Genomic DNA, 19,349 nt, shown 5'->3' on the forward strand with positions numbered 1-19,349 from the left:
AATGTCTTTAGGATGGGGTTTCCATAAGAGACTGCTTCCGGGCCATGAAAGATCCCCTACCTAAACATGCCACAATTTGAGGAACGATAATGTTTGAAGAAAAGTATAGGGAAACTTTTCCTTGATTGGAGGCTCTCCAAAAGTACCTTTAGAGGGCCTACGGGGGATCCCTCTCACAAATGCAAATGTTGTTGGGAGTGCTTAATACCTTACTAAAGTTATTGATGTTGATCACTTCTCAATTGGCTACACAAGGCACTTCTTCTCCTTATTTTAGTGGCAGTGCAACACTTTTGGATGGGAATATTTTTGGTAGCCCATAAAGCACCCTATAGCTTCAAATGTAGGTAGTCTCAATTCCACATACAATATTAACTCTTGCATTTCTAGCCTATATTTGCAAGAATCCCTTCTTGAAGCACTTCTTCATTTGCTAACCCAACTTGTCGATGGAAATGTACTTCTTCATATGGTAGTATGCCATAGTAGTTCCAAATCCTCTATATGCTAGGTGATCAAGTAGCCTTTTGATGAATACTTGCAAAAATCAAAAGAGACCTCAAGATGAGTCTTTTGGTTGTGGTGGTGGTGGGATGGAGAGAGAGAGAGAGAGAGAGAGAGAGAGAGAGAGAGAGAGAGAGGAAAGAATGAGTGCACAATTGAATTATTTTTAAAAAATTAATGCATTGGACTCACAAGTCCCTTCAGAAATCACTCGTTCAAAATTTCTCAAATCCAAGGATACATTGGTAAAAAATACATACTAAAAAATTGTGAGTGAGTTGCATAGCTTACTTATGTTATCGGTGTTGGCGGCTTCTCAACTGATTTCACGAGGCATTTCTCCTTATTTTAGTGGGAATGCTACACTTTTGGATGGTACTATTGCTAGTAGCCCATAAAGCAACTCGCTCCAAAAAGCTCACTCCAATAAGAATTTTCGGAGCGAGCTTTTTTTTTTCTCTCTCTTGTGTGTGTGCGCGCGCACACACACACACACCCTACAAATATGTGTATGTGTGTGACTCAATGGCCATCCTTTTCTTGGCCGCCGCAGCAATGCGTGGGTCACATACTAGTTCCTAGTGAAGTGGGTTCCGCCATAGTAACTTAACTAACATTCCTATTGAGTAAAAAATCATAAAACTAGCTCCCCACAAAATCAAAGTGCTATAGTGTTAACTAATAGCAACTTGCACTACACCATTGCAAACTCTTGCTCATATGGATGTGAGCTCAATTCTACAAAATAATTGTATTGCTAGGTAAAACCTGAGTTGTCCTCCAAGAAAGAGGCTCGGCCCCTCTAGGATCACAAGTTGAAAAATTCAACTTGGTAATATTTGGAAAACTGATTTGCATGAAAAATATCATTAACCAACCATAGTACATTACTTGTTGCCTAGAGCTTGTGAGGTATAGATGATGTCTACGCACGTTTGCAGATTTTGGTTACAATAGCAGGCAAAATCCTTGTATAAAATTTGATTGCTTGGTAGTGCGGTCAGGGCCTAAAATTGACAGGCATAGTTAAAGTTTCTTTTGACATGCAATTTTCCAAGCCCCCTTTCATATGCTGTGTAACATAACCAATCTACATAATCTGTCATATATAATTGGGTATAAACATGAAAAATGACAGGTAATTTGAGATTCTAGCATGTGAAATGATAAGAGGTTTTCTTGAAGCACTTGTTTTGACAGACAAAATAGCCCTTGATAGGAAAAACAAGTGTCAATTTTAGGCCCTGAACTGTGGGGTAATAACACATGAGCTCTAACTTTTTCTTTCCATTTTTCAATGGATGAGAATTACATAGCTTGTGTAGTTTAAAACAGCTACTCTTACATCCATATCTTCTTCTCATAATTGCTTTTTGGCCAAACTTCTTGCGCAAATTGTCTTTGGTCCTCTTTATGTGTTGGAGCCACTATCTCCCAAGAATCTCTAATCTCCTTACAATCCTTGACAATGCAAATTTTGAATATCCATCATGACACATGCAAGTCGCATCAGATCCATATACATGTATGGTAGTGCCTTCCAAATATAATTTCTCTTGGCATCCCACCTTTTTGCACTTGTTTCAATTTTCCAACTTCGCTCATATTCTAGAGTTGCAGATTCCACTGGCACGCCTTCTCCTTCAATTTAATAAAGAAGAAAATGTGGGCGATGTACGCAAGCTCCTTATGACTTAACTAAGCATGTATGTTACCAAGCTTGGCAACATACTTATTGGAAAGCCATGCATATTGGACGCCTAAAAACAGAAAAGGTTGAAGATTGAAGACGTAGTTGTCTTCAACAACTCTAATGGGTGTCTTGTAATGGGTCCAAAATAAATTAGTCTTGTTTAATGGCCGTTGCTATAGAACATAACAAACCATACCTAGATTCACATCAAGTATTTATGAGAAAAGAAAAGAATTGTGTATCTATTTGATATATAGATATGATGATCAAGATTGAGCATGTTCTAGTGAGAACTAGTGAAAAAAACTGTTACCATATATGTGTGGTAGTGATGTGTGTGAACACACTAGGATCGCCAAGGCATTTTTCCCCTCTTTAGGAGGTTTTTTCCCTGTGCATTGTATATACGTCCATCACTCTATGGCTATCTATCTTTCCATTGCACACTAAGCAACATACTCTCATTTGTGTGCCTTGAGCTTCCTTCGTCTTCTCCAACCTGTGTCCGTTTCTCTGCAACCCTAATTTCAACAATTGGTATCAGAGCAGGTTGCGTTCTCCCAGGCTTAGTCGCCAGCAGCTCCAACACATGCTTGCTCGCTTTCTCCGATTTCAGTGAGCTATGGCAAGCATTCAAAGGTCCAGAAAAGTTTCAGGCGAGCTCGTGGAGCTCAGTTTGCTCAGATTTCTGATTCGGGCTCATTTCGGCCTCCGTTTCCACTACAGGTAGGTCTGCATAGGCAATTTTCTCATTTAGTACAAAATTTTTGTCAGTGCCGTTTTTTGCATAACAGGTCCTATACAGTCTATTGCGGGTTGTGCTATATAGCACGTGCTAGTCTCACTCAGTTTCTCCTCATTTCGAACAGTTTTCACATCAGGTGCAGACATTTTCCATGGCTGACAACAACACAGACATGTTCAAGACGTTCCCTGCTGAGGACAGGTTGGATGGGGACAATTACCCTATGTGGGCTTACATGATGCAACATGTTCTTGTGTCAAAGGGTATCTAGAATATTGTGCAGGGCATTGATGTACGTCCTGGTTCTGAGGATGTAAGCGATATTGAGGATGTTGCAGGTCTTGCTGCAAGGATTGCTACTATTAGAGTCGTTTTGCCTACGGTAGAACAAGCTCGTTGGGATGTAAAGGATGCGCAGGCTCATGCATTGTCTGTGAAGCGCACCATTACTCCTCACATTTGTTCAACGAAATTTGCATAACAGGCTTGGGATATTCTAGCAGGTCTTTATGCAGGCGACAATGAAGCTAAAATTGCTTTGCTGCGTAAAGAGCCTAGAATCGAAGATTATGCATGAAGAAGATGATATGGACACTTTCCTTGCTGGTGTCAAGGATATCAATGAGCAACTTATTTTTGCAAGAGGTGAAGTCATTTCAGACACTTCCCTTGTGCAGACCATTCTTGATGCCTTACCAAATTCTTATCAGACTTTTGCTAGTACTTGGAGACTTATGACCCAAGGAAATCCTTAAGTTGTCAAGTTTGATGCATTATGTGTATTGTTGTTGCAAGAATCACTTTCCACAAAAAACAAGACTAGGCAGCGTGCAGTTGAACAGGCTTTTATTTCTTCTCAAAGAAAGGGTGTTAACAGCAATGCAACCACTTCTTATGGTTTTGCTGCGAGTGGCAAAACTTATGTTCCTAATGCTTTTGCTGGCAGCAATTCTTCTGGAAATTTTGGTGATAAGGGCAAAAAGAAGATGTGTTGCCATTATTCTAAAGCTTATGATCACTTAATCAAGCAGTGTCCTAAGTTGAAGGCCAAAGAGGCTAAGAAGAAAGAGGGTGGTTTCACTGCAAATGCTGGTTCCACTACAAATGCAGCCATTGTTGAGTCTTCTGTGAAAGAAGATTGTGATGCTGATGTTGATGCAGAATGGGCTTTTAGTGTAGACTTACAATCCTGCTGTCCATGATGCATGCATGTCAATTGCTGCAGATTCACATGTGTGGTATTTCGACAATGGTGCTACAAAGCACATTACCTAACATCGTGAATTGTTTACCACTCTCGAGTCTGTCCCTCATGGGAATTCAGTCACTTGTGCCAACAATGCATCTTATCTTGTTCAGGGAGTTGGAAAGATTGTGCTTACTGTTGCAAATGGCAGTTCTTTGACACTTGTTGATGCACTTTATGTACCTGGGATCAAGAAGAATCTTTTGTCTGTATCTGCATTTGCTAGACTTGGACTAGTCAAATTTGTGGATGACAGATGTACAATTCATGATCTCAGTTTTGGTGATGAAATTGTTGCATCTGGCCTTTTGTGCCGTGGGCTCTATAAGCTCACTTTGTATGACAAGTGTGGACAAAATTTTGCAAATGCAGTTGCACATTCAAGGACTTTTTCAGATGCAAAACTATGGCATGTACGTTTTGGGCATCTGAATTTTGCCAGTTTGCCGCATTTGCAGAAATCTGATATGGTTGCTTCTTTGCCGCCTCTTGAAGCACCTTCAAACATGTTTGTGAAGGCTATATTTTGGATAAGATGCAGCGTTCAAAGTTTCCAAAGGAAGGTTCAGTTAGGGCTTCATGCAGGTTGCAGCTTGCGCATAGTGATGTTTGTGGGCCCATGCAAACTCCTTCCTTGGGCAATTACCTTTACTTCGTGACTTTCGTTGATGCTTACTCCACGCATGCATGGGTATGTCCGCTTAAACCGAAGTCCGAAGTTTTTATGTGCTTCAAACAATTTTTGGCTATGGCTGAAAATGTCTCGAAATGTACTATGGGCATCCTCCCCGTTGCGATCGAGGGGGGAAGTATATGTCTCATGAATTTAATGCATTTCTGGCTAGTCGTGGGATAAAACACGAATGTACAATGCCTTATACACCTCAGCAAAATGGTGTAGCTGAGAGGCAAAACAGGTCACTTACGGAAATGGCACGATGTATGGTCAAAAGTCAAGCTTTGCCGCATTCTTTTTGGCTTGAGGCCATCATGTGTGCCACTTATGTACTTAACAGGTGTCCGACGAAAGCTTTGCAGTCTATTACTCCATATGAAGCATGGCATGATAGAAAGCCTTTTATTGAGCACATGCGTGTTTCTGGCTGTTTGGCATATGCTTTGGTTCCACAAACACAACGCAGAAAATTGGATGATAAGGCTGTCAAATGTATTTTTGTTGGTTATAGTGCTGAAAGCAAAGGTTACAGGTTGTATCATCCGCAAACAAAGCGCATTCTGGTTTCACGAGATGTGGTGTTTGTGGAAGATTCTATTCAGCCCTTGCTGTCGTGTACTAGAGACAGTAATGTAAGCTCACAGGACATTTATGACACTTTGTTGCCTCTTTTTAGTGGTGGAAGTTTGAATGTAAATTCCAATGAGGCAAATGTACAGCCTATGGGGGTTTTCAAAAATGTTATAGATCGGCCTATTTTATTGATGCAGATGTACATTATGTACTTGATGAGGAAAGGGCTGAAAATGAGCAAGCTAGAGGTATGCCAAAATGGCTGGTGTATACATTGCATGACAGTAAATTGGATGCATCTTTGTCTAGTCGTACTCGTTCAGGCTCTCACCATGCATCTTATGCATCATATTGTTTTTCTTCGGCTATGTTTAACTTACATGATGTTGAGGAACCTCTCTCTTTTGATGAAGCACAAAATTCAAAAACTTGGATGGCTGCCATAATCAGAATATGATGCACTTATAGAAAATGACACATGGACTTTATGTGATTTGCCTCCTGGCAAAAAGCCCATTGGTACAAAGTGGGTTTACAAGTTAAAATGCAAGCCGGATATGAAGAAACTTTTGCTCCCACTTGTCGTATGACTACTATTCGTTTTCTATGTGCATTGGTAGCTCATTTTGGTTGGGATGTACATCAATCAGACATTGTTACTGCTTTCTTGAACGGTGACATATTTGAGGAAGTCTATGTAACGCAGCCTCGCGGTTTTGTCAAGAAAGGACAAGAGGACAAAGTGTGCAGATGTAAGAAGGCTTTGTATGGGTTGAAGCAATCTCCTTGTGCTTGGTATGAGAAAGCTCACACTCATTTGGTCAAACGAGGCTTTCGTAACAGTCCAACAGAAAGCACATTGTATGTAAAGCGTGAGGGTGATGTACTTCTCATTGTGGTTCTTTATGTAGATGATTTGTTCATCACTAGACCAAATGAGAGACATATTGCTGAATTTAAGGCTGATTTGAATGCTACTTTCAAGATGAAAGATTTGGGGCTGTTGCATCATTACTTGGGCATACAGTTTAAGAAATGTGATGGTGGTATTTCCTTGTGTCAGAAAAGTTACATAGAGACATTGCTATGTAAGTTTGGACTTGGGGATTGCAAACCTATTGCCACTCCCATGGAAACATGTTTAAAATTGAATCTTCATGATGCTGGTGATCCTGCAGATGTCACTCTTTACCAACCTGCTGTTGGATGCCTCATGTATGTATGCAACACGAGGCCAGATATTCAGTTTGCAGTCTCACACGTCAGCAAATTTATGCATAGCCCAGGGTCTGAGCATTGGCAAGGTGTCAAGAGGATTTTCCGCTACCTTAGTGGCACTTTACATCTTGGCTTGTTTTATCCCAAGGGGGGATCATTGCCGCCAGACTTACATGCTTTTTCGGACTCAGATTGGGCTGGTTGTTTTGACACACGAGTGTCCACAAGTGGTTTTTGTTTCATGCTTGGCAGTTCATGTACATCATGGTTGAGCAAAAAGCAAACTACTGTGGTCACTTCTAGTTGTGAGGCTGAGTACAGGGCAGTCTTCACAACTACGGTTGAGTGTGTATGGCTCAGACGCCTTATGGCTGATTTGGGTGTTGGACAAGACACTGCTAACACTATCTACACTGACAGTCAGAGCGCATTGGCAGTTGCGAGGAACCCAATTTTTCATGCTCGCATAAAGCACATTGAGGTGCATTACCACTATGTCAGGGAGAGACTCTCAGCAGGAGAGATCAGCTTGGCTTTTGTGCCAACACACGACAACCTTGCAGATCTTTTCACAAAGGAATTCTTTTGTGAGAAGCTCGAAGCTTTTCGCAAAGCTTTGGGCTTACTCCCCTTTGTGGACTGATCATGTCCTCAGGCATGGCACTTCCCTTTACTCATGTGCCAGCTCTCGTTTACCACATCACTCCAGGGGGGATTTGTTACCATATACAGTGTGGTAGTGATGTGTTTGAACACTCTAGGACCATCGGGGCATTTTTGACCTCTTTAGGAGGTTTTTCCCTCCGTGCATTGTATATACGCCCATCACTCTAGGGCTATCTATCTTTCCATTGCACACTAAGTAACATACTCTCAGTTGTGTACCTTGAGCTTCCTTCGTCTTCTGCAAGCTGTGTGCGTTTCTCTGCAACCCTAATTCCAACAAAAACATATAGCTAAACTAAATTTGTGGAAGCTAAAAAATAACAAAAAGCATCAACAGACTATAAAAAATAAATTGCAGTACTATCGAGCTGGTAGTCGCGTACGCGTGTCGTCCAATTGTTCAAGCCGAAAAGGACAATATTTGTGTCAAGCTACATAAAACCAATGTGAAATAGTTAAACATTTCGTGTTGCAATGAAGCGTCACATAGTGAAAATGCTAATTATACAGTGCACATCATGCAAACGTGCCATACAAAAGTATGGTGGAGAGTTGTACTGTGGTCTCTCCAAAAATTATAAGAAATGAAAGTCCTGCCTTGCCCTGTAGAATTTCTTTGTTGCACCAAGCAAACGCATAGACATGGGAATTGGATGCAGATAACGCCTTGCAGTGTTGTCGAGCTGGAGTCGTGCTTGTGCAATTGAAACGTCCAATGTTGTGAATATATGTGTCTAGAAAAAATGCATACAAGAACTTGGATGGCCATCTGGTCACCGATTCCACCTTCCTCTTCATTGACTCCAATTTTATATGGCAAAACTGGTAAAAGTCCTCATTGATCTTCATTAATTCCTCTCCTTTGTAGTTCTCCAAAGCTTGCAACACATAGTAGGCTCTCAAAAACATGAACTCCCTTTGATTTTGTAGCTCACGTCCACCTCACCCCCATAGCTCTGTGTGTCAAAGTGATATGTGCTTATCATGCTTGTTGTTATCTCATGCTTGTGAGGTGTGGGGGATGGATTCTCTCTAAATATCGCCCTTTGCTTTGCCTTGATCAAGCAGCTCGTGAATGTTTGTATGGATGCCTCCGACTTTCGAATAAGCGAAGCAAAATGCATCTTGCAAATCACATTAGACACGCTCAGAAAGCTCGCAACCACATTATATGGTGAAATTTGAGTAGGGGCAACAGAGGCGACACAATCGGCAGTATGTGCGTTGAACTCTTCATGCTGACTGATATTGCTGGAATAAGAAAGGTGGTCATCAATATCACAATTGCAGTTATCATGATATTTATGAAAGATTGTATGTTGATCGAACAAAGAAGCAGCAACATTTTCTTGGTCAAGATCGCGGCAGTTCCCACAAGCATTATGGTGGTGCGAAGGAGACATTGACCTATGGCCTATCTCCGACATCAGGTTCCCGGGCTCAACATAGTAGAACTCTATGGGATTCATACCCATGGTCACCTGCAAATTAATGATGCAATCGCTTCTGTACCTGTCTTCACACGGTAATGCCAGCATCAATGGAAGGACAACAAGGTTACTGTCATCACCTCCATCCACAACCGCTTCAAGAACTTGTCTGTTTCACCTTCTAACATCAAGAGAAGCTCATATGCAACTATGATCCCTGTAGGAACAATCCAGGAACGATCATCTCTATAGCTAGTGATTGTCACGTAATTGGAATTGTGTGATTGATGCAGCTCTTCCTGCTTTCTGCATTTTGGAATAGGCTCATCCATCTCTCTCGTGTTGCTGTTATCGGCAAAGCTTCTGAGGGAGCACTTTATTTATTTATTGCTTTTAATGCTTCATCTCGCTGCTTTTGAAGCAATAAAAAGCTGGAACGCATTGCAACTATGGCCCCTTTAGGAACAATCCAGGAACGATCATCTCCATAACCAATATTGTCACGTTACTGGAATTCTGTGATTGATGCAGCTCCTCCTGCTTTTTGCGTTTTGGAACGGGCTCACCCATCTTTCTTGCGCTGTTGTTATCGGCAAAGCTTTTGAGGGAGCTCTTTATTTATTTATTGCTTATTGCTTCATCACGTTGCTTTTGAAGCAATAAAAAGTTGGAACGCAGTCCGTTGCTGCTTTTGAAAGACGCTGGATTAATTGATGGCGATGCAGACGCTGTGTAGATTATTCCACGTGGTTGCTTGTAGGTTCAGGAAATCAAAAAACCACATTAGACTAACCAAGTAAAGCCAAGCTCTTCTTGGGCTGATCGTACATCACCAGTTGCGATGCCATCACCAAAAAATGGAAGCAAGCAGCCTTTCTAGACAACGCATGGCAGTTGGAGCCTTATTAGGCAGGTTGGGTGTGCATGAGACCAGCTATGTAATGTCTATATTAACGCTGCTCTCTAATCGAAATGCAGTAACTTCATCGCTCCCCTCCCCACCCTGATCCACCCATGACTTTATAGGATGAGGCCTCAATGCACGGCAGTTGCCATTTCTTCATGGCCCTCCAGGTACGCTTTGATTCGGGTTCCTCTCCCTTCACTTTAAGCTCTAAAACAGGTGTCAATTGTAGACCTTGGTGCGGTCCAAGAGAAGCTAATGCTTCAATAAACGAGCATGAGTTAATGCCCTCCTTGTGGTTCTTCTCCTGGTCGATGCCAACTCTTTCTTAGCAGATGGATGGACTGCTTCAGGTGCAGATGTGTGGCGGGTTGAACTCCTTGAGAGTGAACTACCATCACACTCCACAGCCCGTTACGGGCGTCTATGGACTGCTACCCTGTTCCTTGACTTTGCTTACACAGGGCGCTCCTGGAAACAGCCCACGAACGGGCGATATGACCCTCGCAGGGTCGATGACCTCGTTGATTTGAGCGCGGAGACCTGTTGCTGTGAACCACGCGACTTGCTCTCCACAAGAATCCCACAGCCCCCCCGAAATATGACACTTTTAATAAATTTTAATTTAAAGCAACTGCACCACTTGGTGGTCTGTGCGTCCAGATAGCGAATAAAATCTATTAATTTGTCGCCTTGTGAATCATCATGATGCTCTCACCCGTTTTTGCTGGTGATGCCAAGCATGAAGGTTTACAAACTGAAATATTTGTTTACACTGATGATCATGATTCAATGGCTTAACCACGCCTCCCCAATGAGCTCGCCACAATGATCTCAGTAAGAGTGCCTTGTTCTTAACATGCTTCATGTCGTTTCATCCCTCACGCACGGCGGAATACCTTGGAAATTTCATTGATTAGCTTAATAAGAGACTTCTCTCCTCATCTGATTAAAATTGGATTGTCTTTGGCCTCAATGACAACAGGCTCACATCTAGGATCCTCTCCATCACCGCCTCTCATGGTATGATCCCTGGAATCAATAGACTGCTTGTTGGCAAAAATCAGTGGGATTTGTGTAAGAGGCAATCCGATTTTGTCAGAAATGCACGATGCCATTACCTGTACGACAGGAACTTGATGGAGACATTCTCCTGTATTCATTTGATGTGGCAAGCATGGAGAAGCGCTGCTCACATTTCTTCTTTATTCAATTGGAGGAGAAGACATGCTAGTGGAATTTGCAACCCTAGAAGACCATCATCCCCTTGACAATTTGAAACAAGTATAGAAAGGTTTGATGCCAAGAAAAAGGCCTGTGAGGCCCTGCCATACATGTAGATGGATCGGATACAGCTTGCATGTCACGGCGGATGGAAAAATTTGTGTTGTCAGGGATTGTAAGGGGATTATATATTTTTGGGAGACAGGGAATCCCGTGGGTAAGGAGGAGAACCAATTTGTGCCAAAGATTTGGCCAGGAAACAATTATAAATTTGTCAAAGCAGCTGTTTTAAATGACACACATGCATTGGAGTTCTTTAGAGATTTTGCCCGTCAACGTGACCAAATTTTGCAAATGTGCAAGTGCACAGAATACATATACCAAGCTCTTGGCAACAGGTGATTAGCTATGGGCAGTTAATGGTATTTATCACTTTTCCAAATATTATGTATTTAAATCTACATCTGTTTTGGAGTTTTCCTTCACAGAAGTGAGAACCCTTAGTGTTGTTTAATAGTGAAGGTTTAGCTAATATTATATAGCAATCAAATTCTCTCAAGAATCGAAATCATAGCTAGCATATTCTGATGAGGTCTCCCTCTTCACACCATTAACGTGGGACGGATCTCAGCGTTGCCAAAAGGGGCAGCTTCCAGCTCTCCATTGGTGCCTAGCTTCTGTCTGTGGACGGTGCCTTGGTGGTCGTGCTTTAGCTGTCCGCACAATACTACTGGTTTGGTGTCAAGCGAGCTATCTCCCCCCCCTCCCCTCTCTCTCTCTCTCTCTAAGGTAGGGAAATTGTGATGCCCTAAAGAACTGGTCCTTTGTCATATTTTTAAAGGAACGCTTAATCTTGATGTTTGCACTTTGACATATCTAAAAGACAGGCTCTTTTGAACCAAGTTACTCAACTTTGGAATATACCTTACTTCTTAAGAACTGAACTCAAAAGCAGCAAGCATACTTAGAACTGAACCATAAAACCACTGAAAAATGTTTTCCACAACACAAGATATCAACCCCACTTTTCTTGCCACGCCTACAAAAAATTCTGCACATAACAATAATTATATCGTGTCAACGCATTTAGCCAAATTGAGATTAATGGTCTCAAACCGCAGTACAAACACTAACGCAAATAAACCAACAAAGATAATGCAGGCAGATTATGCACCTACAAGGATTGGCCCGGTTGTAAACTTTGTAAATCTTATATGAGAATCTACCATTCACAGAAGAGGGAAAAGGACAAGTCCCAAAAAATTGGTCAAAACAGGTGAAATAGACTTCTGATTGTATGCATGGTGAACACAATCCAGCAGTCCCTGATCCAAAGCCAATAAATCGTCAAACCACTCTACATAAAAACCTGGAATCAAACATACTGTACTTGTTGCAGAAAAACCTTTCTGTACTTTGAAACAAACATATGCAGGCAAACAGATACTATCAACTTAAATACAGACACATCTACAGAGAAAACCTTTCTGAATCTCATACTCCTCTGCGCATTTCTTGACATGGACATTAGCTTCCCTACCAAAAAACCTGTGACCCATTTCCTTGCTTCAGAAACTTACCACAAAGAGCATCCAACATGCAAACTTATTTCACATTTGCCCCGCTGAATACGCTAGCAATGTAAAAGAAACAAGAACCTGTCAATCAATGGCTACCGTGTGATATTATGTAGTGATTTAGCACCATTTGTAACTAAATCAGCACTCGCATTACAAAAAATTACATAAATGAAAGACGAGTTCTTGAGTTCCACTTTCCTCAAGTGCAACTGGCAATATAACAAGTTTAGATTTACCTAGTCTAGCAAGATTACTCTCATTCAGGGAGATCCAGAACCTATTCGCAATTGTACACGTGCTGGATAGTAATGCACCGTGATTACCTCCAGTATCTTCTCACATGGGGGGCTCTTCTGCTCTCACTATCCATTTATGCAAAGTCTATTTGTGCAGACCCATCCTATAACTCAAAATCATCGTCCTTAAGTGCCTCCATAGCTGCCTCTTCCTCTTCCTCATCCAGCACAAAGTACGGGTTATGAGGCACAGGCCGAAAATTGTACCCAGTGAAAACATAAAAGGCGAGCGTCGCAAGCTCCCGAGCCAGTTCACTAACCCAGGTGTAGTGATATGAAGTGACCGTCTGCAAAGCAAAGACCACAATGCGAGTGAAATAGATGTAAGTCACAACCACGATGTAGTATTGTCGAAACAATGTTAGCTTAACAAGATTTCTCGCGGCCTTGCCATCTGTACGAGCAGCCTCTCGCAGATGCTTGATGGACCACACTATGGGAAAGAGAACTGCACAGCAGCATATCACATCCACCAGCAGAAACAACTGCTTCCATGTAAGCCAGTTCTTGCCAGAAAGACCCGATTCTCCCACCACCACAGTCGCCGTGTTGGCTAGAACTTGCAAGGGTATCACAATCATCAGAACCTTCTTTTCCTTCCCTTGCAGAAAGGGCTTGAGGATGGACCACCCGGTGCCTATGAGGACTATCACTGTAAACAGCATCACTCCTTTCAAGAAACTAAAGGCGTAGAATGCGACATCCCAGCCATGTGGAGTTCCAGTCTTCTTGATGTAAAACTTGTCTTCGGTATCTGAGAACATATAAAGAGCTTTCAATACAACTAGTACACCCATAAGTATGTGTATCCTGTGTGCCGTAAGCTTTTGTTTCACACAAATGTACGTCCAGACACCTGCAAGTGCAACATAAATCCAGAAGAACGAGAAATAAAGCGCCGGAAGCTGCGTCTGTCCTTCAGAAAGATAATCTTTTGTATTGCCTTCCAAGTTGTACATAACAGTCTTTACTGACATTGATATGCTCACCCCTTGCAGACAATTTGCAAACATGAGCGTGTAAAGGTTAGAACCAGGCGCAGGATAACTTAATTTGTAAGACCCGCTTTTCAGAGCTTTGAATGTGAAGATCTTGTGAATGGTGCTGCTTTGAAGAACACATTCGACTATCTTTTGCTCAAGTTCCATGCTCACTTGGAGCCGGTCATCCTCAGAGGCCAAAAAGAAGCCCATAAACTGGAGATAATCATCAGGAGGAGTGGCATCTGATGGTGCCGACCATTTCACATCCTTCACTTCAATTTCTAAACGGCCAGCTCTCGTAAACCCAAACTGCTCCAAAACAATCAAGTCTCTAGAGTCATCCTTGATGGACAACTCATTTATGCCGGCTTCAGCATGTAGAACACACAATGCCAAGACTGAAATACACAAGAGCCTCAGTTTGAGTGCCATTGAACAAGCTTGTGCTTTTCGAGCTTGTGGATACACAATGGTTTTTCTCAATCTCCCATCCATCCAATGCTTTTTAACTGACAAATGTGTACTGCAGATGAGCTCTTATAGAGAAGATACACGATCGTCAAGCTGCAAAGAACCAAATGTTGTGGTCATCTACCCAGTAGATCTAAACACAGCACTTTCTACAAAATCCAGAAACTTTCAAAAAACCACAGATCTATTCGCCTTCTTTGTGTGGCACTGGCGCAAATGTACACATTTGCTGCATGATGCCACAATGTTCCACGGGCACGAACACATGCACCTAAACACTCTTCTATCTCGCTCTGTAACACACAGAATTGTCCAGAGAAGGAAAATGATTGATCGGTTTCGATCTGATCTGCAACTTGTCTCAAAAGAAATACAAAGCACACTTTCCTCTTGAATTTGCAGCACATAATTTAAGTCAGAAGAGAAGAGAAGGAGTGGAGAGAACCTTACCTGCCGTGACTCGCGGTTGGGGTTGCGCTGCGCAGCTCATAACAGCTCTTGACAGAAAGACCCGACTTAACGAACGTAAACACTTTCCCCACGCGTGCGTCGGCGCCATAGTACAAGGAGGGATACTCACGCATACATGTCTCTTTTTGGTCTGCCCAAGCCTGAGTATTATTGGCCTGCCCAAAGGCAAGAGCCTTAGTGTTTACTAACCTTTTTGGCCTTGGCTAAAAATCAATCCTTGAGAGCAAAAAATATGATTGGTGAATGAGATAGGAACCACTCATTAGAAAGTACTAGTATGTGACCGCGCGTGGCTGCGGTTAAAAAAAAACATGGCCTTTATTTCTATAAAACTAACTTTCGCTTGAAAGCACACACTGGCTGCAACTGCCCCCCCCCCCCCCCCCCCCCCCCCCCCCCCCCCCCCCCTCTCTCTCTCTCTCTCTCTCTCTCTCTCTCTCTCTCCATCCATCCAATAGGAGCCACGAAAGTTGACGCCCACAACTCTCTCTCTCTCTCTCTCTCTCTCTCTCTCTCTCTCTCTCTCTCTCTCTCTCTCTCTCTCAAGCTAATCCTAGATCTCTTCCTTCCACATGTCTCCCCCAGGGTGATGGGCGGCCCTATGGGGGGGCGTTAAGGCATAGCCTTGCCCTTCCTATCTCTCAAGCTTGGCGAGAGCTCCGCAGCAAGTCTGAAGCACGCTTCCCTGGTAGCCATGTGCGCTCAACAACAGGCACCGCTTGAACGCTTGCATGGTAACCCTGTGCGCCCGATAGAGCATGTCTGGAACAGCTTGCTCGACAGGCAATTGCGTGAGTAGCAGGTCCAACAGGCAGTATTAGTTCTGTTGAGCAGCATGCCCGAATATTCCGACATTGCCCTGTGCGCCCAACAGTAGGCCTAGAACAGCTTGCTCGACAAGTAATTGCGTGAGTGAGCAGGTCCAATCTCGAGCGGTACTAGTTCGCTAATCTTCACGCCTGAAAATATGGACATTGCTTGCGCAACCTGCTCAGTAGATCCGACCTCAAGTGATTATACTAAAGCTTATGCCTCGGTACAATGATCGAGTTGCATCAGTAGATGCCCATCCAATTAGTGGAACCCTTGAAAGAAAACACAGGTCTATGACAAGTAGCCACTCCGGGGGGACGATGTCCACGCCAGGCACGCCGGCTCCCCCTTCGCGTAGGAGATTTCTTGCAGTGGCCATAGCACCTAGGAAGGACCCTCTCACCCATCAGGAAGCAAGAATCTCGGCCCTTGAGGCCCAGATTCAGGAGCTCATTGGGAAAAATGTTGCTCTCAAGCAACACCCACAGAAGTTTGAGAATACTAAAGAAACAGAGAGTCACTCCTAGTGAAAGCACGAGAGGTCGAAACATCCCTCAACGAATCCGTGTTGACGGTCCAAAAGGAACTGCACGAAGCAACCCGTGGCATCATGAAGAAAATTGATATTGAGCTACATGCGGCTCTTCAGGAACGCCACCTACAAGAATCCCTTGGTCTCAAAGTTAGGATCGAGGGACTCCCATCACCATGGTGTACCGCAGACGATACTCTCGAAGAAGCGATCTTCAAGATCAATGACATACTTCAACCAGTCACCATCGACCCCATCACAGTCTCTTGGATCAACGACACAAACAGATGCTTGCCACCCGAGCAATGCACCCTTACTCTCAAGGACAAAGAGGAGCGTTTGAGGTTGTTACGTCAATCTCGCCTCATCAAGGGAACGAAGCTCTGGATTGCTGAGGAATTGCCAACAAACCAACTCAAACTCAAAGCAAGCGAACTCAAAAAGATACACGACGCTCGCAAACAAGGCAAATGGGTAGTCTATTGAAATGGAAGAGCTATCATCCAAGATTTTCGAACTTCAAAGAAGATCCCGCCGCAATCGGTTGAAGATATCTCTTAGGTTTATCTTTTATGTTCCTTTTTAGCCTCCTTATTCTCGTTTTATGTCAACTGGCTAGTGCATCCCTGAATATGATTTCCCAAAAGCTAGATTTTACCATCCAATCTATACCCTACCCAAATGAGTTGTATCAATCATATGAGGGAGCCATTTTGTAATGTTTTATTTGGTCCCATAGGTCATATTTGACCTCCGACGACGATAATCAAATCTCTCTCTCTCTCTCTCTCTCTCACTCACACACACACACACACACACACACACACACACAACAACAACAACAACAACAACAACAATGAAGTCGGGTTGCATGCAAAGCTGGCATGTGGAACACGATACACAAGGGGTGTATTGTCCTAGGTTGTAGGTCATGTTCATAGGTGAACACAAAGCAAATCCACCAAATTTTCATCGGGTAGGCTACGTGGTCACATGTAGCATCACATTTTTGTAGTCTACCATGGACAACGAACAAAGGAGGGGTCTCTCGAACTTGAAAGTTTTAGTTTCTTTGGTAAAACTAAGCTTCATACCGAGTTTTCGAAGGCTCAAGAGCATGGTGTGGGATCTCTCTCTCTCTCTCTCTCTCTCTCTCTCTCTCTCTCTCTCTCTCTCTCTCTCTCTCTCTCACACACACACACACACACACACACACACACACACACACACACAACAATGGCCCAGACATTGTATTAGATCCACCATGATTGTATCACTTTGGTCTCATAGGTCATTTTCGCCTTTTAAAGACGTTTAATATAACATTTCATTTCATCATCATATCTCTCTCTCTCTCTCTCTCTCTCTCTCTCTCTCTCTCTCTCTCTCTCTCTCTCTCTCTCTCTCTCTCTCTCTCATACACACACACACACACACATGCACGCACGCATGCACACTACAAGCTCGAACCTCTCTCTCATGCATCAACAGATGTGCGAAGAGGCTTCTCTCTCTCTCTCTCTCTCTCTCTCTCTCTCTCTCTCTCTCTCTCTCTCTCTCTCTCTCTCTCTCTCTAGCCAATGAAAATAAGGGCACACTTAAAACTCTTCCAATTTTTCAATCATAAAATTTGAAGTATGTGGTATTTACTCTAAAATTTGTTATATTTTGTCGGTTTTCTTCACGATAGATTCGAAATCTAGCCAAGATTTTGCACACATTGCATGAAACTCTCTCTCTCTTTCTCTCTCTCTCTCTCTATCTCTCTATCTCTCTCTCTCTCTCTCTCTCTCTCTCTCTCTCTCTCTCTCTCACACACACACACACACACACACACACACACGCGCGCGCGCGCACACGCACACACTACATGCTCCCACCTCTCTCTCGTGCATGAACAGATGTGCAAAGAGGTCTCTCTCTCTCTCTCTCTCTCTCTCTCTCTCTCTCTCTCTCTCTCTCTCTCTCTCTCTCCCCCCCCCCCGCATAGCCAAAGAAAATACGGGCACACTTAAAACTTTTCCAGTTTTTAGGTCATAATTTGAAGTGTGGTGGTATTTACTCTAAAACTTGTAATATTTTGTCGGTTTTCTTCACGGTAGATTTGAAATCTAGCCAAGATTTTGCACACACTGCATGGAACTCTCTCTCTCTCTCTCTCTCTCTCTCTCTCTCTCTCTCTCTCTCTCTCTCTCTCTCTCTCTCTCTCTCTAAAAAGGAGCCATGAAAACTGATGTCCGCAACCCTCCCCCTCTCTCTCTCTCTCTCTCTCTCTCTCTCTCTCTCTCTCTCTCTCTCTCTCTCTCTCTCTCTCACACACACACACACACACACACACACACACTCACACACACACACACACACACGCACGCACACACACACACACACACAATGACGAATGTGGGCTCCATGTGAAGCTGGCATGTGGAACACGATACGCCGGGGTGTATTGTCCGAGGTTGTAGGTCATGTTTATAGCTGAACATTGAGCAAATCCACAAAATTTTCATCGGGTAGGCCACATGATCACAGGCAGCATCCCATTTTTGTAGTCTACTCCACGGACGATGAACAAAGGACGGGTCTATCGCCCTTGAAAGTATGAGAGTGGCTACATTGCTGTTACCACTTCTTCTTTGAGCAGCATTAAAGGCATGTTCAATTGCACGCTGTTTTTCTTGGAAAGTGACTCTTGCAACAGCAATGTGCATAATGCATCAAACTTAACAACTTCAGGTTTCCTTGGGTCATAAGTCTCCAAGTGCTAGCAAAAGTTCAGTAAGAATCTAGCAAAGCATAAGGACAATCTACACAAGGGAACTCTCGTAAATGACTTCGCCTGCAGAAATAAGTTGCTCATTAATATCCTTGATACCAACAAGGAAAGTGTCCATTTCATCTTCCTCATGCATAATCTTTGATTCCACCTCTTTACGCATCAATGCAATTTTAGCCTCATTGTGCGACTTGCATATAGACTAGCCAGAATATCCCAAACCTATTTTGCAAATTTAGCTGAATGAATGTGAGAAGAAATAGTGCACTTCACAGATAATGCAATCAATGCATGAGCCTATGCATCTCTTACATCCCAATGAGACTACTCAGCTGTAGGAAAAACAACTCAGTGTCTTTCAGAAGTTCTTAGCCTTGGTAGAGAACCAATCGTGCAAAAAGCTTAAAGCTTTTCACAGTGACAATGAAGGTGAGTACATCTCCTCCGAGTTCAAGGATTTTTGCAGTAAATGAGGTATTAGAAGACAGTTTACCATGCCTTACACATCCACCCAAAACAGTGTGGCTGAGAGGATGAATAGAACCATT

At 43.0% G+C, this 19,349-nt stretch overlaps 2 protein-coding genes across 2 annotated transcripts; both read right to left on the reverse strand.

Moving 5' to 3' along the window:
* Window positions 1-7,732: 7,732 nt before the first annotated feature.
* Window positions 7,733-11,606, reverse strand: LOC147454885 (uncharacterized). The gene has a single exon (XM_086517445.1). The coding sequence runs from the start codon at window positions 8,857-8,859 to the stop codon at window positions 8,221-8,223; it is 639 nt and encodes a 212-aa protein (XP_086373571.1). The 5' UTR covers window positions 8,860-11,606; the 3' UTR covers window positions 7,733-8,220.
* Window positions 11,607-12,722: 1,116 nt separating this feature from the next.
* Window positions 12,723-14,808, reverse strand: LOC147454886 (protein CANDIDATE G PROTEIN-COUPLED RECEPTOR 7-like). Its single transcript, XM_086516703.1, has 3 exons — window positions 14,660-14,808; window positions 14,253-14,302; window positions 12,723-14,136 (listed from the first exon to the last, which is right to left on the reverse strand). Exons 1-3 carry the CDS (start codon window positions 14,791-14,793, stop codon window positions 12,860-12,862), a joined length of 1,461 nt encoding a protein of 486 aa, XP_086372829.1. The 5' UTR covers window positions 14,794-14,808; the 3' UTR covers window positions 12,723-12,859.
* Window positions 14,809-19,349: the final 4,541 nt, after the last annotated feature.

The sequence above is a fragment of the Adiantum capillus-veneris genome, chromosome 7 (assembly GCF_014529385.1).
Source record: "Adiantum capillus-veneris isolate H3 chromosome 7, ASM1452938v2, whole genome shotgun sequence".
Taxonomy (NCBI): domain Eukaryota; kingdom Viridiplantae; phylum Streptophyta; class Polypodiopsida; order Polypodiales; family Pteridaceae; genus Adiantum; species Adiantum capillus-veneris.

Bases quoted from the DNA above. Each gene is read 5' to 3' on its own strand.
- LOC147454886 (XM_086516703.1), bottom strand. From the start codon at position 14,793: ATGCGTGAGTATCCCTCCTTGTACTATGGCGCCGACGCACGCGTGGGG. The intron at 14,303-14,659 runs GTAAGGTTCTCT...GGTTCTTTGCAG, and splicing joins CCAACCGCGAGTCACGGCAG to CTTGACGATCGTGTATCTTC. The intron at 14,137-14,252 runs GTCAGTTAAAAA...TGTGTATTTCAG, and splicing joins CTCATCTGCAGTACACATTT to TCTTGGCATTGTGTGTTCTA.
- LOC147454885 (XM_086517445.1), bottom strand. From the start codon at position 8,859: ATGCTGGCATTACCGTGTGAAGACAGGTACAGAAGCGATTGCATCATT.